This window comes from Lepeophtheirus salmonis, chromosome 11, assembly GCF_016086655.4.
Source record: "Lepeophtheirus salmonis chromosome 11, UVic_Lsal_1.4, whole genome shotgun sequence".
NCBI classification, from domain to species: domain Eukaryota; kingdom Metazoa; phylum Arthropoda; class Copepoda; order Siphonostomatoida; family Caligidae; genus Lepeophtheirus; species Lepeophtheirus salmonis.
This window is the reverse complement of record NC_052141.2, coordinates 3,971,466-3,995,540: the sequence shown is the minus strand read 5'-3', so window position 1 is coordinate 3,995,540 and position 24,075 is coordinate 3,971,466. Positions and strand designations below refer to the sequence as shown.

General features: G+C 33.3%; 1 protein-coding gene across 2 annotated transcripts in view; it reads left to right on the top strand.

Annotated features, from left to right (window-relative positions):
• Window positions 1-17,421, top strand: part of LOC121125830 (uncharacterized) — a 28,340-nt gene extending 10,919 nt beyond the window's left edge. For both annotated transcript variants that reach the window (XM_040721071.2, XM_040721072.2), the window contains exons 2-6: window positions 5,390-5,995; window positions 12,606-12,779; window positions 15,460-15,734; window positions 16,440-16,807; window positions 16,857-17,421. In XM_040721071.2, the coding sequence (XP_040577005.1) occupies window positions 5,390-5,995; window positions 12,606-12,779; window positions 15,460-15,734; window positions 16,440-16,807; window positions 16,857-17,343 (1,910 nt within the window). In that variant the 3' untranslated portion in view covers window positions 17,344-17,421. The remainder of the gene's footprint in view (window positions 1-5,389; window positions 5,996-12,605; window positions 12,780-15,459; window positions 15,735-16,439; window positions 16,808-16,856) is intronic.
• Window positions 17,422-24,075: the final 6,654 nt, after the last annotated feature.

Genomic DNA, 24,075 nt, shown 5'->3' with positions numbered 1-24,075 from the left:
AATGCATTGAAGGAGAACAGCTTAGCTGTCAAGGCGTTTCATTAGATCAGCTACAAGCAGCTGTAATGAGGAGGAGAAAGAAATAAAGAAGAATAGAGACAAGTATTACTCGGATATCGATCCTAAATTATACTCTGAGCCCAACAAGGATTTATAACTATAAATCCACTACAAATCCTCGGAGTGATTCTCCCCCTGAGATGAGAACACAAGAATGTTCAATCAGAGTTTGAATATATCTGAATTTAGTAGGAAAGGAAGTTCAATACTCAGGAGTTAATAATAATATTGAAAATAGCTTAGGGAAAGAAAATTCATTCTTCAGATTACCCATTCCAAAATAAATGGGCGGGCTAAAAAATTCACACCATTTACATCATTATTTATAACTCTTCAAGAATCCACAAAATCCAGCATAAATTGCCTTAAGATCAGATGAAGAGGCAGGTCAGGCAGGGGCTTTCTCCTAAGAGTGCTCAAAAATGTCTTTTGGGACCATTTTTGCATTTCATTTGTAGTGTGAACACCAGCATATTTTTAATAACTGGAAAATCCCTCGGATCTTTTTCTAAGATCCTTAAAATTCCGAGTACTCAAATTCGATCGTTTCGGATCATTTACTTATAGGAACCGGGTACTTATAATCCGTATCCAACACCCATCCTATCACTACTACCGACGGATTATGGGTCTTTTTTTTATAGAGACACAAAACATAGGGTGACGATGTGAGTAAGAAGTTGTCGCCGTCCCAGTTGCCAAAAGATTCAAATTGTAATAGTCATAAAAAGGCGTATATTAACAAGATTGAGAGCGCTTCAAATCTATATAAAGTTTGGTCTACATTGTATTTGCTATTTGATTATATTTTTCTTCAATACTCTTCAGTTTTTGATAAAAGTATATGGAGATTTTATACGAGATTTGGAGTGATTAATGAAAATAATGTATAAATGACTATATTTTCAAGGGCACCCACAGGGAGTGGGCTGGAGGTGCTGTAGCCCCTCCCCCCTCTATGACGGATTTTTTTTTGGTCATGTCCTTTTTGAAATTTTTTTCCAAAAAATTGAATTTTTCAAAATTATTTCCAAAAAACTAATTGTTCAAATTTGTTTCCAAATGTTTAACATTCTGTGAATAACTATAGATTTTTGAAATTTTTTTCCAAAAAATTTAATATTTTTTTTTACAAAAAAAATTTAAGCTTTATTTTATTTTGATCGAAAAAATATATTGTTGGAATATTTTTCCAAAAAATTTAATTTTTCAATTTTTTCTGTACAGCGGTGGATTTTTGATTTTTTTTGTGAATAGATTAAAAAATTTGATATAGTTTTTTGTAAATAGCTATGAACTTTTGATTTTTTTCAAAAAATTAAAAACCATTTTTTTTTTAATATTTTAGATTTGTTTTTCAAAAAGAATAATTTTTGTAAACAGCTTTTGATTTTTGAAATTTTTTCTAAAAAACCACTTTTTTGTGAATAGTTATGGAATTTGGAATTTTTTTTCCAAAAATCCCTCCACCCCCCTCTAAATAATATCCTGTTGACGCCTCTGATTTTCCATTGTTTTTGGTCAACTAACTTTCGAATTAAAAAGAAATATCTCAAAATATTTTTTATCTTCATGTTTTTTTCTGTTTCTTTTCAGAGACAAGTTTGCGAGATACTCTCAAGATAATGTAATTTTCACTTGTCAAAAAATATGGACTATTAGAAATTCGAACCAGTTTTTTTAATGATTAATTAATGAACATGTCTATTATTGAAAATAATTATGTGTTATCATATTATAGTATATATTATGGGGTGTGTCATACATAATTTATAGATCCTGGAGGAGTCGACTTGTTTATACACACATCATGATCTTTTCATAGTATCTACATACATAAATTAAATATGTATCTATCTTTCTATATCAGTGCATCACTTAATTTTATATAAGAATCTACAACAACAACAGCTGTCAATTTTAATTTCTTTTCATCATCCGTACACAGTATCATACACTATAGTGTTAGTTCGTTATATTATCCTCCCACATCTTGTTTAGTAAGAGTTTTGTATTTTATGAATCCATAAATCTCTTAGTTTACTTATCAAACAATTGATATTTAGTCTGGAAAACTAAAGCATATCTTATGTATGTACGGGGGCGTCTGCAGGGGTGGGATGGAATGCTGTATCCCCCAAAAAAAAAAAAAATTTAAGGAATTTTTGCGTTTTACAAGAAAGTTTAATTTAATTTTCCAATTATTTTTCCCAAAAAAATTAGATTTCAAATATTAAATTTTTGGGAGAAAAATTTTAAAAGTCCAAAGATGCTCAAACAAAATTAAATTTCTCATATATAATTTTTTTCAAAAATCAACAGCTATTCTAAAAAAATTCAATTTTTTTGGTGTTTAGTAGAAAATTTAGAAAAAAATTTTTAAGAATATATTTTGATTTTTCCGATCTAATTTTCCAAATTTTAAAAAAATGTTTAAGAATGTATTTGGATTTTTCCGATCTAATTTTTTTTGAAATTTTTGTGAAACACTGTGGACTTTTAGAAATTTTTGTTATGTTATGTTTTGTTTGAAATTTTTTTCAAACACCCCCCTCCCCAATTTAAGGAATTTTTGCTTTTTACTAAAAAATTTGAATTTTTGGAATTTCAATTAAAAAATTTGTTGATATAAATTTACTTTAGTAAATGTTTTGGGAAAATAATTTTGAAAAATTGAAATATTTGTCAAAAAATTGGAAAATTGTATTTGAAATTTTTTAGTAAAAAGCAAAAGTTACTTTAATTTTTTTTCAAAAAAAATTTAATTTTTTCAGTATTGCTTGGATTTGTTTTTTTCAAAAAATTCCAGAAAACAAGCCCCTCCCCAAAAATGTATACTTATATATATATATATATTCATGTGGACGCCCCTGATATAGTGTGCGAAGTACAATAGTTGAATTTTTGATAACTAACCCATGGGGTAAACTTTTGCAATAATGAAAAGGAGTACAACATTCAATTGAGGGTTTACCAATACTTCCGTATTGGTATATCCTTTTATTTTTCAATATGATTTCCTTTGTCATTTTGCATGACCTTCAACCTTGGCCTAAATGCGCTGTATTACTTCTTGATGAGGGCCTTGGGCATGGTAGGCAACTGCTACTTGTTGGAGGTCTTGTGATCATTCAAATTTCGTTGAGGGGTTGTACAGGCTCCCTTCTACACTACGCCCCAAATAAGATAGTCGAGAGGAGAACAGTCTTAGTAAGAGGGGGGGGGGCAAATTGACTCATTATGCTTTAAACAAGTTAACAATGTTTTTGTTCTTGGTTGACCCGGTTGACCTTGGTTACTGTTGAAAGCATTTGCCAATATCGTCGTACATAAGAGGCCTTCACTAAATCCTTCAAATATATATTCACAGTTTCAATCACTGACATAAAGAGCCTTGGCATACTTCCTCATCTACTTGGCCAAATTTTTGCTCATCACAATGTCCATGTCCTCCATGATCCCGATTTTCAAGTCTCTACCGATGCCAGTGGACATAATGCCACAATGCTTTTAATCTTGTAAACAAGAGTACATGGATTATATCCTCTACAATCACTTGGATGTGAAGCAAATCAGACACTCTTTGCCGGTTTCCCTACATGCTAACAGATGCTGATTTTATAAAGGTTTTGTTTTTATTGTTTATTAACTGTAATAGTCCCACACGCAACCTAATATTTTAAAATATTAACCCTAAATTAATCTAGATTTAGTTAAAGTCCAGTCCACGAGTATACTATATTCAGGACTTATGTTTTAAAATGAGAGAGAATATATAAGAATATATTACATCCACAACTTACAAGCACACCTAATCACTTCAGGGCGTGGTGATGGTGAGAATAACCAAGAGGGGGAAGTCCACTTACATCCTATTTGAATATAAAATCCACTGAATCAATCCAAGTGGAAACTATATAGAAAGAAAGAGTTGAATCATCGTGGTCAGTCAATGGAAATAAATATGTAGTATTGTGAATCCAATACTTGGATGTGATTTGTGTATAATAATTATTTGTTATCACGAAATAATATTTAGGTATTTATTAACATAAATTAGGAAAAACAAAGAGATTTAAACCATTTTTGTAGGGAGGTATCATGGACTTCTAGAGATTTGGAATAATCACGCAGAGTTTTTATTCCCACATGAGGGGAATCTAAAAGGCGTGATTGGTTGAAAAAAAAAAAGAGTCAACGTAAATTTTTACGCTAGTCTTTCAAGAGAGAAATAAAGAAAAAAAAAGCTAAGCTGCATGCATGATTATTCATTGTCTCTAAAACAGCGATTCTTAAACCTTTCTAAAGTGCCCTCTAGTTTACAATATGATTATAAATGACACTTTAAAGCCTAAATGCAAAAGTGCGGTTTATTTAGACGAGACAGTAATGAAGAAAGCATAATACGAACTTAAAAATATAATGATATTTTAGTTTCCTCAGAACCATTCCTTGGTTTTACAATTTCATGCCGCATTTTTCTCCCAAACTCAGAGCTGTTGGACGAAAGCTCGCATGAAGTAGGCTGAGTCTCCATTTCACAGTCAATCAGGTACAATTCTTGGGGGATTTTTTTTTTACAAAACGATCCATAGTGCTCTCGTTGGTTCTTTGCACTTTATGAAATCAAATGTACTATTGTAGTTAGTCACGCTAAACCCAGTGGGTTTTTAACATGCCACGTTATTGACAATGAGTACTTGAAATATATTTTTACATTTAATTTTATTTATCTAAAATGAGTTTAAAATTTTATCCTTTCATAATATGTAAAAATAATATATTTATATACAAGTGGTAATATTCGGCATTGCCAGAGTAGTTAGGCGTCAACGGACAGATAAACATTGCTCAAATAATATTGAAGATAATTCCTCTATAAATCCTCAGCCAAAAACCCACAAATCTTTTTATTTCACCAATTATTTATTCATATGAAATGTAAGATTGCTTTTTATGTTTTATAATTAAATTTCGAAATACTATTTTTTTGGCGGCACAGTCAGGGGTCACCCTGTGTGCCATGGCACCCACTTTGAGAAGCGCTAGTCTATAATTCCATAGTAGGCATGCACTGATATTTAGGCATTTAGGTATGGTAGGCATTAGTATACTTTATACAAACGAAAGATAAAGATTAGAACATATTTTCTTCGTTTGCAAAAAAAATAAAATGAAAGTAGAGGGTAATTAAAGGCTTCTTTAACTCAAACTGGCTAGTGTTACGTCTCTTGTAATAGAAACACTATTACATCACGTAAAAACATAAAAGAGTAATTGTATTCTAAAAATGCTTTTAAGTAACACACTTTACTTTTTACCACCTTAGGTTTCAAGGCAGCCCCTCATTCCAAAGGGCCCCAACAAAAGTTCCTATCCCAACATTCCCACAACATAAGCACCCTAGCTCTAAGCTCTTCTGGACAGTTCCTCATCTCAGGGGAATTGACTCCCAACATTACAGACAAGGCAGAAGTCATCATTTGGAATGTGGAGCACAATGGAGAAGTTCTACACCGCTATCGCCTTCATTCCGTCGGAGTGAAGTGTGTGCAAATATCCCCCAATGATATCTATGCAGCTTCTATCGGAAAGGAAGATCCAAGTGTCCTTCTTCTCAAGGATTTGAAGAGTGGAGCACTTATCTCTGGGAAAAAGGTTTTTGGACAGCCATTTGTACCAATGTCTCTGTCCTTTCTTCCAGGGCGGGATGATGTACTTGTTGTAGGGGGACTGGATGCTCTGGTCCTTTGGAGAGTGGATGAAGAAAAGAAGTTGAGCTGTGTTCGAATTACTTTTGGTAAAATCAAGAGATCTGTGAGTGATTTGTTTGTCAAACGTGTTTCTAAAGGGGAGAGCATTGCCATGTGTGGAACGACATCCGGGGATATTGTCAAAGTCTCACTTTTAGTGAAGGATGACTACAATGACACAGGTGAGTCAGTTCATAGGTATTTCATCACTTAATCATACATTTAATTAATTCATGCTCACAATGTGATGACTTTATGTACATGGGGAATGCTTTAATTCTCTCTGTGTAAGTAGTATGTGAAGCTGTTAATTCTTTGTCATTCAAATGAAGTAGAAGGGGGCCCCTTATTCTCTGGCTTCATCACTCGGTATTCTCTCTCTTTCTCTCTTGACTCATCCCTTTTGATGATGTCTGAGAGAGTCTTTAGAAGAAATATAACACTTGCAAATCCTAATCCTAATCAACCCGTAAAAATGTATGACTTATTAATTATTATTATAGGAATGAAGATAGCTTACTCATAAAGGAAGATTGTTCATTTTTATAGCACCTGAGATAACGTATGTTAGATTGTCCCGATTTTTGATTAATACTTTGTTATCTTGCACAAATACCTTCTCCGCTCAAATTTTTTTAATGTGATGTGTTCAATGATTTGCAGTTTCCCTATTTATCAAACATAGCATAAAAGAGCAAAAGTAAATCCTCGTTGATGTGATAGTTAGGACTGTAAATCATAAGTTTTTTCCGTACGCAAAAAACAAACTAACATAACATTCATGGTTTATACAAGTCCCACTTCGTATCTAACAGAAAATTAGACCTATTTTGATACTCAATTCTACTCAAAGTCCAAGAAGGACTTGCAATTCTGAATAGTGATGAAAATCCTCTGTATTTTGGACATTTTAAATAAAAAGAAATCAAAAACCAATAAGGTAACCCTAACAATGTTCTGGAGGAGAGGAGATAAGCTTTGATGACGTCTCATTCGATCAGCTTCAATCAGTTATGACAAGGGAAGAGAGCGGTAAATGGAAATAAACAAAAAAATTGGCAAAAATTACGCCAAGGTTGATCCTTAATTTTCCACCGAGTCCAACAAGGACTTACGATTAAAACTCAAGATATGGAAATCTTTGGGTTTTGGACCCTTTCTCTGTGGATCCTGCCTCAGAAGACAGAATTATCTCAAACGTGTTGGAAAAGGAGCTGATGGAATGTGATGAAAATAAAGAAACTGAAACTGGTAACCCTGGAAATTTAATGAATGCATTGAAGGAGAACAGCTTAGCAGTCATGGCGTTACATTAGATCAGCTACAAGCAGCTGTAATGAGGAGGAGAAAGAAATAAAGAAGAATATAGACAAGTAATACTCGGATGTCGATCCTAAATTATACTCTGAGCCCAACAAGGATTTATAATTATAACTACACTACAAATCCTCGGAGTGATTCTCCCCCTGAGATGAGAACACAAGAATGTTCAATCAGGGTTTGACTATATATGAATTTAGTAGGAAAGGAAGTTCAATACTCAGGAGTTAGATAATAAAGACAACGACAAAGGAAAATAAAATTCATTCTTCAGTTAACTAATTCTTAATTAAAAAGCCAATTAAAAAACCCGCGATTTACATCACTACTTATAAACATAGATGGAAATAATACTATAATGGAAGCGGACCCGACTTTTTGTGGTTGCTACCTAAATATATTTTATGTTATAAAGTTGTTTTCCTTATTCTTTCATTTTTGAGGAGAGAACATATACGTATAAAATAAAAAGGTAAAAACACTGAAGAGTTATAAGTGTAAGTCCATGTTGGACTCGAAGTATAATTGAGCATCGACATCGAAGTAATTCCCTGGAGCTAATTTGATGAAACCTCATGACAGCTAGTCAATGTGACCCTCATTGATTTTCTTTTTAAGTATCACTGGACAGTTTTTTTTCTTCATCTAAGCATATATATTGTAAATCCCCAACAGATCCTCTGGGTTACTCTTCCTTATTCGTGAGTACACGCACTAGAGGTTAAACTTTATAATTTGATGTTCCCTCCTCTAGAAAAAAAGAGTATCGATGACAGGCGTTGAAAAATATATAAACATATTTCAAGTTCCCATGAACAAAAACAAAAATCGTACGTTAAAAAATATTTCGGACTTGCAACCCTACTGATAGTTGTACATTATATTTGATAAAATAGAGAAACTGCAAATCATTGTGCACCTTTAAGAGCCTATAATTATTAAAAGTAAATGCACAATACTGATTTGCCAAATACTAAATAACATCGTCATATTTCACATCGTTACCTTTATTTTGTATTTGAGAACCTTTCTTCCAAAGGAAAAAAAAAAAAGGTCCGAAATCATCTGGTAGATTGGCAAATAAGTCAAACATACCAATTGACTATCATAGTCATATTATTTCTTTACAATTTTTAAAATGAATTACATAATATTAGAATCGTATATTTTATTGAAAGCGTGGCTATTCATTTGTATGTCTATATGATAGCCAAAATTTAATTATTGAAATAATAAAATGGACAATATATATATACATATATGACGAGGGATCAACAGGAAATTGTATTCCTGTCTTTTTGAAAACGGACCATAAGTAAGGATGGGATGTGGGCTTTTCATTATATTTTATAATTTTTGTGAATACTAAAATCTCCCTCTAAAAGAAGAATTATTGTCTATCTTTGGTGTAAATTGTTTTAAAAAAGTATGAATTTAAATATTATTATAACATTTTTCATCTACTAATTTCATTTTAAATTTAAAAGGTTAATCCCTCTATAGCAGTAATTTATTTTGTCACTCCAAAATCAAAAAAAGGCAGCTGATATTAAATGGGATCTTGTCCTCAGTCCCGCATTCTCCACGTTCTCCTACACAAATCCTATCTTTAAGTATAACATATTTTTCCTTAATTGATTAAACATTATGAAATAGCCATGACGTATCAAGTGAGACGAGGGAATCGACAGCTCACAACAAAGTATAAATAGGGTATTTTGTGTGTGAACGATGTGTGCTATGATTTGGGATTGTACAAGATGGCTAAAAATGGGCAATTTCTGCACAAAAACCCCATATTTCAAATTAAAATGTCCTGTCCCGGCCTGGAAATGACCTAAGAGGCCTCAAACTTTGGCAAAGTGAGTTGATTGATTCTGTCCTACAGAAAATGTCTTTGTTCGAGGGAAAATATATGTCAACCAGAGTTTAGGACCGCTATGTTATGTTCCACCAAAGTCCCAAAAACAACAAGAACTAAGGTGTGTTGCTTGAAATGCTTATGAAAAAGAGAAATAAACGTGTAAAATACACACATACACATAGACCTAACTCCGGCCCACTCATCTCTTATATCATGAGTAGAGTACAAATGATAAATTTATTTTAATGTGTCGATATAAATTATACTCTACGGATGAGAGGTATAATTTTTTTTTAGTTGTTTTTAAATATATTTATTATAGAGCTCCTCATATTATTGTGGAATTAAAAGTATTGACCTTGACTTTTGAAGCTACCTGTATTATCACCGCACCCGAGGAGTCTTTAATTACAAATATCCTAGCATGAGGACTCTTTCTGGGACAGGATCTCTTCTCTAATTGGGAATAAAAATATTTTATTAATCCATGATTTTGTATCTAGGTACTTAATACTAGTGTTATGACTCGGTCCGAACACAAACTTTTTTCCGGTTCCGTCTGAAGCGATTTATCTATACCCTCATTTGGACTGATATATCGCTCCAGACCACAATGTCAATCTTTTAACCGAAATTTAAGTGTTATCAAATCGTGGAACAAATTTTTCCTTAATTGATTAATTTATGAAATAATGATTTTCTCCCAAATCCACCTGCTTTATGAGTTATACAAGTATGGCTTAAGCAAGTCATTTAAACTCATATGACGTCATTGTATGTACTGTTGTGCCAGTCCTTATTTAGGATTGAAGAACTTCAGTCCCTTTCAGTTTACTTTAGGTCCGGTCCAGCTCAGTCCTGCATGTCAGTCTAAAACTTATAAAGGTTGGTCCTTGATGACGTGAATCAACTTTATTTTTTTAATCAGTTCTATTACCGAGAGTCTGAAGGACTAACAGTCTTAAGTAGTGTTTTGTCGATGCTTATTTAGGACCAAGAACCTTGGTTTAGTACAGTTCTGTTCCATCCAGTCCAGTCCTACTTGTCGGTCCTTGAAGAAGGTAAAATTTATCCCTTGTGACGTCCATGAGTGTGTTTTTCCTCTTTTTAATTATTTCGTTATATAATAGAAAAAATTATATAATTAAATAACATCGATACTCTGGTGAAATATTCCAAGGACTCACAGTTAAGGACCCGTCCAAAGGACCGATAGGACCAGAATGGACCGAATAAATAAGGACCGACACAACACTAGTCTTAAGGACCAGTCCCAAGGGCTGATAGGACCGTTCCTAAGAATGGACTGGACTGTACCAAATAAATTAGGAAAGACACAACACTAATTGTGGGTCGATGTTTACAATTTTGAAACACAACTGACGTCATCAAATATTCATCAATAGAATCCGTCTAGACCGAATTTCAAATGAGACCGATCCAGACTGATTTTCAAATGAAACTGATCCAGACCGATTTTTTTCTAAAATCGATCTCAGTGCTTTTCTTCTCTAATAAAAAAATATACTGTATATTTTGTTGTCAGCTGTTGATGTTCTACCCTTTTTCTCCTAATCAGTGTTCAGAATATACTAGATTGCTTGAATTACAATGACCTCTGTTTAAGCTGTGAACAATTCACAAATATTATTGCATCATAATTTCATAGTTTGAAAACCAACTCATTATGGTTGTTTTTTTCTGTTTCTTTTCGGAGAAAAGGTTCTGTGAACAATAAAAGTAACAACGTAATTCGGGACTGTTTAATGTCCGGCACGAGCTGTATACAAATGCACAGCGTTAGTACCGCGTCAAAACTCAATACCTTTTACGATGGAATGACGTTGCTCAATGGAAAATGTGCACAGGAGAAATTATTCTTTTGACCTCAACGTGAGTAGGTTTGCGCCCCGGTCGTACCTAGAGAAATAAATATACTAGATGTATATGTACTTAAATGAAGATTCCTGGTAAATGTATTACTATAATATTTACTTATACTTATTCAATGAAACTCCAATTAGAAACATCAAGAAATAAAATACCCTTTCAATAATAATTATGACTGAGAACATTATACGTTGTACAAATTTTGAAACAAAACTGAACAAATATTCATATATAGAATCAATCTAGACTGAATTTTAATTGACACCGACCCAGATCGATTTTTTCTCTAAGACAACTGCATACTAAATTTCTTTCAATCTTCTGCCCCCTCCCCCGCCTAAAGCCTACACTGATCGGCCTCATATCAACTTTTTTGGAAATCAAGATATGGTCACCCTACCAATAACATAAATATTTGCACTGTATATTGTTGTCAGCTGTCGATAATTGATCTGAATCTGGATTGGTTGAGTTTAATTTAGTCCTTGATTTGGTGTGTTCCATTCACAACAATTATTTAACAATAAATATTTAAAAGCACTAAACTTACAAAAAAAAAAAAACAGTCGGAGAAAAACCGTATGCGTGTACCGTATCCAGAAAAAAAAGGAGCAGTCGGTACGATAAATTAAATTGAAAATTTCTGCAATAGTGACATCATAGACTATGAGGGTTTGCGTGTTGTATCAAAATCTGCCTGTCTTTGCAAACAGTCGGTACAATACATCAGGTTGAAAATTCTAGGAAGCCCGATTACATGATGGTCTAACATTGTATTTATATTACCCTTGGACCCACTGGACCTCTTAAGCAAGCAAAGGTTCCATCAGGTCCGATTAAACCCTGATGATGCAATGAAAATCAGTGGTGTAATGGCACGACTATTACAGAGATATAAAATATATATTTTGTATATTTTAAATGTTCCTTTAGTTGGTCAGATGGAGAAGCACTGATTAAGTATAGTTGAGTAGTCGTAATGAAAAAGGGATGCTAGGAGAAGGTAAGAGCAAGACGTATGGTACCCCTGATTTAAGACCCTTATTGATATCAGCTGCATGTTGTATGATTTTGGGAGGGGATAAAATGAATTACTGTTATAAAGATTTAAAACATTTACATTTAAAATATCATGAGTGCATGGAAAATATTATAATACTATTTAAATTCATAAATATTTATTTTATTATGCATTTTTAAATCAATTTACTCCAAAGATCGGCAATAATACTTATTTCAGAGGGAAATAGTGAACAAAATAGAAGGAAAAGCACACGCAACAACCTTTTTTTCTTTACAAATTTTTAAAGGTAGTTTTTTCATTACAAACATGTCAACCCTACTAATAAGTAAACAAAGCCCCATTGATGTTGTCCTTTTCCTCTTTTTGTCTTTTTGAAAAAAGGGAAAGGTTGCGAGATACAATATAGACGTGACAAATGGGAATTTTACAAATAATTCTTCACTAAGTTTTTGGATTCTTTAAAAAAATGCAACTTTATCACGAATCACAATCGATAAAAAAATGCATTCATAATGAATGAACCTTACAAATAACGTGGGCTCTTGATCCTGTTCTTAAATTATCTAACTTTGTTGCCTAGCTGAATCAACTCCCATATAAACTTGAATCACAAAATATGATGCAAACAATATTATTCTTGTTTGATATATGTAATAATAACCCATTCATTCATTTTTTATGGATGTTGTTTTAGGGAAAGACATATTATCCGGCTCATTGCTGTCTTGCCTCATCAAAAAGACGCCTAAGAAAGACGCTCGAATCAATGCAGGGAAATTTGCTGGAGGAGTGACGTGTTTACAGTTCTTTAAGGACTCGGATAAAATGATTGTAGGAACGGGATGTGGGGAGCTCTGCATTGTCCAAGGTAGGTATTCTCATAAACATAGTACTTAGGGCGGTTTGTTTTTCAACTTTTTTCGAATTTCGATTATGGATATTGCGGACAAGCTGTGAAATGGTTTGGAAATGACCTATACAAAATTGCATTTTCCTAAAATGTCATTTTTAGGTCGCACATGTCCTTCAAATTACGAAAAGAAGACAAAAACAGTAAATATAGATACTTGGAATTTTTTTTCATTAATTTGCATTACATAATTTTGATAGATATTTTTTTAACCTATAAAAAGTGTGAACGGATTTTTTTTTTTTTTTGAATTCTTTTATTGTACAAAAAAAGAAAGGAAAAATTGATGAACCGCGTATAGCACGCTTCCTTTATTTACATTTTCAGAAAGGAAAGATCCAAATTTTTGTTTGTTATTCTCTATTATTTATCATTCTATGGTCCTAAGGACCTTGCTGCTCGGTTCTAGCTACCTTTATAAATAATCCGGCGTGTTTTTTAGCTGGCCCGTTTTTTGGTTTTTTTTGAATTGGTATTCTCAAAAATGTCATTTTCTTTTCCTTTGCAGTTGTCATTAGTATTTAATTTCTAAGTATTGAACATTCAAACCTGATTAAACATTTGTTTGTGCTCATAAAAGAGGGAGTGTACCCCTGAGGATTTGTTGTGGGGTTATAATTGTAAGTCCTTGTTGGACTCAGAGTAGATTTGGGTATCGACATCCGAGTAATCCTAGTAAATGTCCTTGTAAATATCCTTTTCTCCTTCCTCTCTTGTCAGAGCTAATTTTGGCGGATCTAATGAAACGTCATGAGCATAATTCTTTCTCTCAAAACATTCTTCAAATTGTCAGGGTTACCATGTTGGCTTTCAGTTTCTTTTTTTAACATGCCCATTCTACACTGGATTTTCATCATTAATTAGTGTTATTCTTCACTCTTAGCTAGGAATGGAAGAATATAAAAATGAAGAAAATAATAAATAATAGCTAGATTCTATAATTATAAGTTTTAGCCAGACACCTCCCTACTGTATCTTCAACTATGTTGTCTCCTTGTCAATGTTAATGCTCAACAGCTGAAAGTACCAAGATAGTAACTACGCCATATCAGCTGTTGCAGTTACCATAAGAGCCGGTCCTATAACTGACAAATTTTATTACGACGGGAAAGATAGGACTTCCGCCTTTTTAGTTTTTTTTAGACCGATCCAACACTTATATAATCAATACGTTCTAGCCACACATTTCAAATTTTCACCGATGTTATCTCTTTGTAAGAGATTACATTGAACAGTTGAAAGTGCATAGTTAGTAACTACGTCATTTTAGCTGGTTTAGTTACTAATAAATACCGATAAGGACCGTGTCCTAGGACTGACAAGTTTTAATAGGACTGGACCGATAGGAATGGATTTAGCTTAGTTGTTTTTTAGACCGATCCAACACTAATGTCTATCATATTACATTGATGCAAAATAATGATTAATGTGTTATTTCAATCTTTATTACGAAATAATCAACTTTTTTCTCCAATTGACAACTTTTCCAACAAAGCCCTCTTCGAAATTCGATAAAAGTTGATTCACAAACCGCCCTAATAATCATGTAAACATAAGTTTTTAAAAACAACCGCAAGCATTCATTTTCTCTTAATTATATATACTTTCAAGTTGGAACAAACTTGATGGATGAGATTCTTTAATACACTATATGTTTCTGGATAAGATATTTATTAGTGATGTGCCGCAAGCTTACTCTTGCTGCTCGAGTATTTTCGAGTTTATAAAAAAACCACTCGAGGTATAATCGTTAATCTCTTTAAACTTATCATTTTTGCCTAACTGATAATTTTGGGGTGATGTAGACAAAAACCATTGATTTAGGGTAAGGATGTCCAACCTTTTATAAAATGGGGTGCATTGCCACTTGAAATATTTCAATAAGCCGCAGAACCTATTAAGTTAAATTTTATGAAAGATGGCTTCTTAAAACAAAATACAATTGATTTCAAATTTAAACTCAATCTAATTTTTCAAGGTCAAAGGTTTTCAGGGTTATATATAAAAAAAATTTCCCCCTGTTTTCTTATTATTTTTTTATTTCGCAGAGTGATAATTTTGTAATAATTTTTCAAAAAATACAGCTTGAAGTGAGAATGAGTAGTGGGTCACAATTCAACATAAGTAGGCCGAAATACGGCCCATGGTTACAGGTGTGAGATTTCTGACTAAGGGATACGACATCCCTTACAGTCCACCGCCTGCAAACGCCCCAGCCACTACCTAACACTTTTTGCAGGCTAACAAATTTGTCTGTAAAAAATATCATATTTTGGTCATTTAAAAATGGTTTTTCCCCTCTTTAATTAGTAATAATAAAATTTTTACATTCTTAACCGGCTCGGATGAAGTAGCTTTCTTCCTCTTGTGGCCGCGAAACTTTTTGAATCCGAATTTTAAAAATAAATACGTTTTGAGGCTTTATATGCTTTAATATTCTCAAAAAAAAAAAAAAAAAAAAAAAAAAAAAAAAAAGGAGAGAAACATAATTTTTGACGAGTTTGTAGTAAATAGTTTTGCTCGTGACACATCACTAATATTTATCCTTGAAATACCTAGAACTGTTTATATGTTTGATTTCTTATAATATTCTTTTGTTTTTAACAATACATTTTTTTATTATTATAAATAATATTAGAAAGAGCTCGCGCTGGTCCTTCCAAAAATAGGACTCTTAATCCAGGAGTGCCGACAAAAGTATCTGAGCCCACACAGTCTCATCTCATTGAGCTCAAAACCCTTTCTCTTTCCGAATTCCCAATCACTTCCATCATTCAATACGATCGTTCCTCCCTCTTTGTCGGCACAAAGAATGGAGATATTTTCCATATCGATACTCTTACATACTACAGTCCAACCCTCGTATCCTCCTCTTCATCCTCCACTCAAATCAATTCATTAGCCTTTCCCAAGGTATACCACTTAGTGTTCGGGTTGCTGAATGACATTTCCCCAAAGGATCATTTGGGACATTTGGCCGAAAAATCATATTTAATTTATTAATATATGGGATTGTATATTTTAATTCAATTTTAAGTGATAATTCGATAAATACTTATGGATTGACGAATAAGATCATATCAGACAAGAGAAATAACCTTCCCAAAGAGTTGGCTCCCACCATACGTACCGTAATTAAACAAATTAGATGATTGAATCAAGTGCCGAATAAATTTTGTCCATCCTTGAGTATTTTCTAATGTGATTAATCCATCATGTCGAAGGATTATTAATTGATAACGGAGAAGTGATTACCACTTCTTCCATTAGAATTGCTGTCGTGTTTGTATATTATTTAAAGTACTACATCAGTAAAGATTCGAGCTACACTCTAACTCCATGTTTATATAATGTTTATAAATGAAAATAAATAATGAAATTATTTTTCTGCAAAGGAATACTCATAAATTTGCCTATATGATACTTATAGCAATGAACAATATGTATTTATCATATTATCATTTTATATGGAATTGAAATACCCCCCAATCGTATGCCAATATCAATAAATTAAATAAATTCTTTATCCTTTGCCGAAATGTCATTCTGCCAAAAGTCGACTCACGATCAATTAGACATTCTTTACCAACAATTGTTCAAATTATTTTATTATTCTAGGGGTTAGACTCCATCTGCCTCGCTACATCCTCTGATGGTTTCCGCTTGTGGCAACTCCAAAGTGGTACAGAGTTACTGCACGTTCGTCCAAATGAATCTGGCGGTAATAACAAGTGTACTGTGGCAGAATTTTCGCCTCTTGGTGACGCCATACTCTCTGGATGGTCGGATGGCTCACTCAGAATCTTTTCTCCACAAAGTGGCTCCACTCTGGGCGTTACAGGAGGAGTACATCCCTCTGGAGTATCTACTCTTGCCTTTGCAGCAAATAGGGGATTGATTTTCACTGGTGGAAATGATGGACAGCTTAGGGGTTGGACCCTTTCATCCCCCTCCTCATGGAAATTAAGTCTGAGTTGTACTCTCAGGTATAATTCTTATTATCTAAAGAAAGTTATTACCAAACTTTATACATAGGCAGCACAAGAAACAAATCATTTCCCTGCAAGTGAATAATTCAGGCTCTGAATGCCTGAGTGGATCGAAAGACGGTACCGCCGTAATATGGGACGTCACTATTCCCTCCTCCATTCAACGAAAAAGGATTCTTGTTGGAAGTTGCTCCCTTGTGGGAGCCTCCTACCATTCTTCTGAGTCTCAAATCATCACTCTATCCATTGATGGACGACTATCCTACTGGGACACATGCAAGGGAATTGAGATACGCTCCTTCATTATTAGCCACTACGGCGTCACCAGAGCTCTGGATGTGTTCAAGGACTTTATCCTTACAGGCACCGAGCTTTCAACCCTCAAAATACGCAGATACAAAGCAGGGGACATCATTGGAGTCGGACGAGGGCATGTAGGCTCTATTTCTTCACTTAAAATGAGTCCATCTGGGGCATGGGTTGTCATTGGGACAGAGGATGGGGCTCTCATTGTCTTTGATGTGAATCTTTAAAAGGCTCACGATTGTGTCCTTAATTCCTTCCTCAATATATGTAGAATGTACATTTTGAATAAAAATATATACCATGGATGATAGAACGAACCTCATTTCAATAAAATAATAAAATATACGCCCATCACGTGTTGTCTCTATAGCCTTGTTCTCCCGCCCATCATTAACTTAAATATCCTTATAAAAATGACAGTATGACCATTGTTACCGAGTGGTACATTAAAATCTGAACAATTTGAATTTTAAAATTAAACGGAATGTTATTCATTAACTAATGATATAATAGATGAGTGTCTGAGCTCTTTTAATCATTAATGTAATCGCCCCTAGCGGCAATGATGGCTTTCAGGCGGAACGGAAGGCCTGGCACCCAACGCAGTCTTCTGTCAGGCGTCCCAGTGCTGGCTGGCAGTGGCATTGAGCGCTTCGGTGTTTGGATGACGGAGACTGCAGGCCCGACTCCTGGGAGTACAGGAATGGAAATTTGTTGATCATGTTCAAGTGTCATTTTCTAGACTTGTACATAAACGAGAGAGCTCAGATTGGTTTTGTTTTGTAATGAATCATTTATAATTAAATATACCTAAATATGAATTCATTTCAATAACTACACCTTTTATTGAATGAGTAAGTGTTCAGATTTCAATGAACCACCCAGTAAATGAAATGAACATATTTTATATAGAGTACGTATTACACGCTCCAGTGTTTTAGAGTTATTGTTTTTCCTACTGCACAAAGACTTTTCTACTGGAGACATACATAAAACTGGGATTGGCAAAATTAGAGGCTATTCAGGCCATTTTAATTTGAAAATAATGGGGGGGGGGATGAAAATTGGATATGTTTGGATCTCTTGAACCGTCCCAAATATGCATTTAATATAATTTAAAGGGTCTAAGACGTGCTCAATGATTTGAATATTATTTGCTTTATCAAAGATAGTGTTGTGTAGGTCCTTATTTATTCGGTCTAGTCCAGTCTTAGGACCATTCCTTCATACGATTAGAACTAGAACTAATTTTAAAAAAAGAGCACGTCATCAAGGAACGTCCCTTTATAAGTTTTAGGACTCAAATGGACAAAACTGCAGTCTTCAGTCCTAAATAAGGATTCACAAAATACAATCCAATAGTTGTACATAGTATTGTAAATAAGGCCTGACGACTCTATTTTTATTTTACAACTACCTTTTATTGGGTCGAGTCCAGTCTTAGGACCGTCGGTCCTTCGGACGGATAAAAAAAAAAAAAGGAATAAAATCATCAATACCTAACTTTATAAGTTCTAGGACTGATATATAGACTAAACTGTTTTGACCTAGACTGAACTGGATGGGACTCCATTCTTCAGTCTTAAATAAGGACTTGCACAACACTCTTCAAACATAACAATGCAAAATGGAACCTTAGCTGAAGTGCCATAGATGTTGAACAAGAAGAAGGAATATTATCTTTGATAGAACAGGGAACCCCTAATAAATAAAGGAGCACTTATTAGACCTCTTTGATGATTGAAGACAATCTGCACAGTATTTTTTACTGAGATATTAAATACTAAGAATATATCAAGAATAACTTTTTCTTTATTTACGAATAAATCCCAACAAATGGTTGGGTCTAGAATGTGCTCTTTTTGTAAAGAGCACATCAAGACCTCATTCCATAAGTTTTATTTTTGCTCAAAAGTGGCTTTAGTTCTTAAAATGGGGACTGTATCATCCGTGAAAAGTATGGCCAAGAACCCTGCGCTTTAGATTTGCTTGTAGCAACGCCTTCGAAGTACAAACAGAGCCCGAAGATTGAATATATTATCTCTAAAGTCCAGGGAATAATATAGTGGGTAAAAATAAAATGTTGCCTATTCCACGAAGGCTGGAAGAGTATGAACTCCACTCAATGGAGATCCTAGAAGCCATCTCTGTCCAGTCCGAGATTACAGGAAAATGATGAACCGTGTATAAATCTTACCGACGGACCTGGGAATCCTCTAGATTTGACGACTCGGGTTGACTAGTTCCTCTGTTATTAATTATTATAAAAAAAGAAGACAAAAAAAAAAGAACAACTTTTGATTAATAGAATCCAATTAGCAACCTTACAAGAGCCTTCTTAAAAGGACCAATTTCCATCCAAAACCCTAGTTTTATATCAAATTAAAATGGCCTGAGATGCCATAAACAGTTCAATTAAGTTAATTGTTTTTTCATCAGAAAATATATTTACTCGAAAAAAAGATTTTTTTCCCCGGTTCAATATTAAGTAGAGTTGTATCTGTCTTTATTTAGTACCAATGATCGCCAGTCTCATTCAGTACAGTCCAAACCCAATTGTCGGTCCTTAAAGAAGAAAAAATCGATCCCTTGTGACGTAATTGAGGTTGTTTTTCCTTTTTTAATGATTCTGTTATTTAATAATATAATGTATATATTTGTATATAAAATTTTGTGTGTGTCTGTCTTTTATAGGAGGCTAAAATTTCAAATGGGTGTTTCGTTTGTACCTGGTCAGGCTGAGGCGGAGTGCCAATATTTGGGAGAGAGGGCTAATATAAGGGGGGCTCATTCTAACACAAAAATTGTTATTGTGTTTCAGGTATAAATTTGTATAGTAAAAATTGATGTTTAACTGTGTAAATATTTTCATTTTCTGAGTAGTTTTTCAGTTTTTTTCATTTACTCTCTCTTTTTTTTTTTTCATCAAACGTCAATTTTCAATTTTTAAAAAGAAATAATTTTTGTAATGTTTGCAAAATTGAAACAGTTAATCTTGGTAGCGGTGAGTTCCTCTTTACAATTCCGATAAATACTATATTTTGGTATGTTATTTGAAGTTTATAGCTTGATTTAAGTTTTTTTTCTAAATAATTTGTTTCACATAATATGCAGGTGCTATATTATAAGGCTCGCCCACACAAAAGGGTTATAAAAATTTAAAAACAAAATATAATTGACCCTTGTCAATGTCTTTTCCCGCTCCTTCCTTGGTCTGAGCAACGCTGGGTAAACTTTCCCTAGGAAATTATATATATATAAGTCAAAATATAATATATTTGCATTTATGTTTTATAATAATTAAAATATGATTATTTTTTGCACGATAATCCTGCAATTTGAAGAATGTTTGGAAGGAAAGCAGCTTAGCTATCACGTTTTTTTGTTAGATCAGCTCTAAGCAGCTATGGCAGGAAGGAAATAAAGACGTTTCATTACGTATATATCAATGACTAAGATACTGAAATTACACCGATGTCGATCCTCAATTCTACTCCGAGGACTTCCACTTAGAACACCCGAACAAACTTGTATTGTTAATCCCCGTCATTCATGAGCACACGTACCAGTTATTACTTTATACTTGGATCTTCTGTCTCCAAAAATAAAAGAATAATGATGACAGCTTTTGAAAATAAAAATAAACTATTCAGGTTGACACTTCCAAAAGTATTGCACTCGTCAGAGGTCGTAAGACTTCAGTTGTGGAGTTACTTGTTGTACTACGAGTAGAATTGAGGATTCATATTGGAGTTATTCTTGCCAATGTTCTTGTGTATTTCCACCTTCCCCTCCTCTCTTGTCACAGATGATTGTAATCGATCTAATAAAATGTCACGACAGCTAAATTGCCCCCCCCCTAAAACATTCTTAAAAATTGTGAGTGTTACCATGTTGATTTTCCCGAATAAAAAGGATTTTTATCACTAGTTTTAAGTCCTTGTTGGACTCGGAGTAGAATTGAGGATTTCTCCGCTTTAAATACTTGCTATTTCTGGATTTCTGTTCATTTCCTTCGATCCTTTCAGGACAGCTTGCGTAACTAATAATCAGTCTAGAGCGATTTTTAAATGAGAACGAGTCCACAGCAAAACATATTATAACGGCAAGGGCTGGACAGGAGTGCATGTAACCCCCCAAAAAAAAAAAAAAAAAATTAAGGATTGTTTGCTTTTTAGTAGAAAAATTTAATATTTGAAATTTAATTTTTTGTAAACAGCTATAAATTTTTGAAATATATCTCCAAAAACGTGAAAATTTAATTTTTTGTTGAAAAAATTAAATATCAAAAATTTAATTTTTTGTGAAGAGCTGAGGATTTTTGAAAATTTTTTCTAAGAAAATAGATGTTTGAATTTTTGAATGATAAATTTTATATTCAAAATTTTATTTTTTTGTAAGCAGCTGAGGATTTTTGAAATTTTTTGCTAAGAAAATTAATATTTAAAATTTTTTTCCATAAAATTTTATCTATAGTGATTAGTAATGAATTTTTAAAAATTTCTTACAAAATATTTAATTTTTTGTAAATATTTGTTGATTTTTGAATTTCTTTTTTAAAAAACTTTGATATTCAATTTTTTTCTGTAAAGAGTTTAATTTCTTGTAAATAGCTATAGATTTTTGAAAAATATCTCTAAAAATTTAATATTCAAAATTAAATTTTTTGTAAGCAGCTGATAATTTTTGAAATTTTTTTCGGAGAAAGTTAATATTTGAATTTGTTGTTGATAACATTGTATATTAAAAATTTAACTATTTGTAAGCAGCTGAGGATTTTTAAAAGAAATTTCCTATGAAAATTAATATTTGAAAGGTTTTTACAGTAAATTTTTGAAAAAATATCTCAAAAATATAATTTTTGAATTGTTTTTTGCAAAAATTTAATTTTTTCTATGCAGCTGAGGATTCTTGTGTCAATAACAATGGATTTTTGAATTATTTTTAATAAAAAATTTAAATTTTATTTCTATTTTTTTTTTAATTCCAAAAAAAAAACAGTCCCCCCCACCTCCCAAAAAAAAAAAAGAATAAATATATATATATATATGTAATCCTTCGGATACGTCTGAACAGTCTATTATGATTTTCAGACCGAAACCCAACCATAGTAGTGTACTCCCATAAATTAAAATGTACACTGTATCTGTCCTGTACACTCACATACATCGTTGCTTTATAATAATAGTATAATATTATTTACCCTACACAAGAGTCCTATCCTGCATTTTATGAGTATAGTTAGTCGTTCATTTTATGGACAGCTATAAAATGAAAATGTACGTAAATTCATCATTAATGAAAATACAAAAACGGGAAAAAGAAAATGCCCCTTTTTGGGAACGAAACAAACAAATAAGAGGAGGGGGAATTACTAAGAGGAGAGCAGGAAAGCAAAGAAATAAAGAGAAGCTGGGGGATTGTGAGAGGGGGGGGGAAGAGATGGAAACAAAAAGAATAAAAGATTAAACATTACATTACACATTTTTTTTTTATTATTTCCTCCCTTCGTTCATGAGATTGAAAAGTTTTCTTGGATTATACATTATTATTAGTTAACAATAATAATCATAAATAAATTTCCTTCATTTCAATAAATCATTCCTTCAGCGATGACAAGTATATACACACTTATACCGGGTGCGTAATTGAAATATAAACATTTAATAATATAAAAGAGATGAATAATAGAAACACATGGGAGGAATGGATAATTCCTTTCAGCAGCTGACAAACTGTGTATATTGACATCCCACCTCCATAAGAAATGAATACAATCAATCGAAAGATGGCCTCACAAAGAGACAAATTAATCCAGATTTCTTCACTATTTCGAAGAAAACACAACAACAGGTATCCGTAACTTCCGGTAACCAAGGAGGTAGACTAATTACAACGTCAGGAAGACCATTAAATGGGGGCATTGGAATTTTTCTGAAAAATTAAAAAAATAATACAATTTTTTGGTAAAAAAATTTCAAAAATCCAAAACCATTCCCAAAAAAATTTCAAAAATTTAATTAAATTTCAAATATTAAATTTTATAAAAAAAAATTCAAATATTACATATTCTAGTAAGAATAATAAATCCTTTTTTTGGGAGGGGGGGGTTACATCCCCTCCAGCCCTCGCCCTGAGGACGCCCCTGATTAATGAGGGGTGTCATCGAGAGGAAGCCTAGTATTAGTGCCCGACCCTAAATAAACCAGGACGACAACTTCCCCTGAACACCTTAAACAAATCTATGCGAATTCATGCCGAAGAATTCATCAACGTATCTAAAGGCACAATTCGAAATGCCCTCAAGAAGACAGGGAGAAGACCTTGACAATGGTGGGGAGTCTCATATTGACACCAAAAGTTCTTCAAGACCAGCTCCAGTGTTAGTAAACACTTTTCAAAAACTTGAAGAGCCCAAAGGCTGATCGCATCATCATCTTCTGCGATGAAAAGGCCTGGACTGTTGACCCTAGGCGAACACGTAGGAACAACAGGTACCTTGCCTTTGGTCTAGCGGAAGTGGAGTAATGGAACCCTGATGACTAACAGCACACAGCATTGGTGGTAAGCTAGGGATTTGTTGAATCCCATAGACTGGTGATGCCTCTCATCTGGTTCAAAACAGTGTATAGCCTCAACGCTACTGACTATGTCGACATGTGGTGGACTTAGTTGAACCGCTGGATCCGGGATAAGTTCCCATACCAGAATGTGGGACTTCAACAAAATAGCTTACCGGCACAACCAGTAACGGTTACACAGTCCTTTTTGTAGACCAACATTCAATTTTCCTCTAAAACAATTTCCCCATAATACTACCCAGATCTTCAATTGTTCTTTGCAGAAAGATCGTCTGCAGATAAACGGTAAAGCCTTTATCGATCATTAAGATTGTTTTCTGTATATGTCGGTGAAAGTAAAGGGAAATTGACGGTTAATAGAATAATAGATAGTGCTGA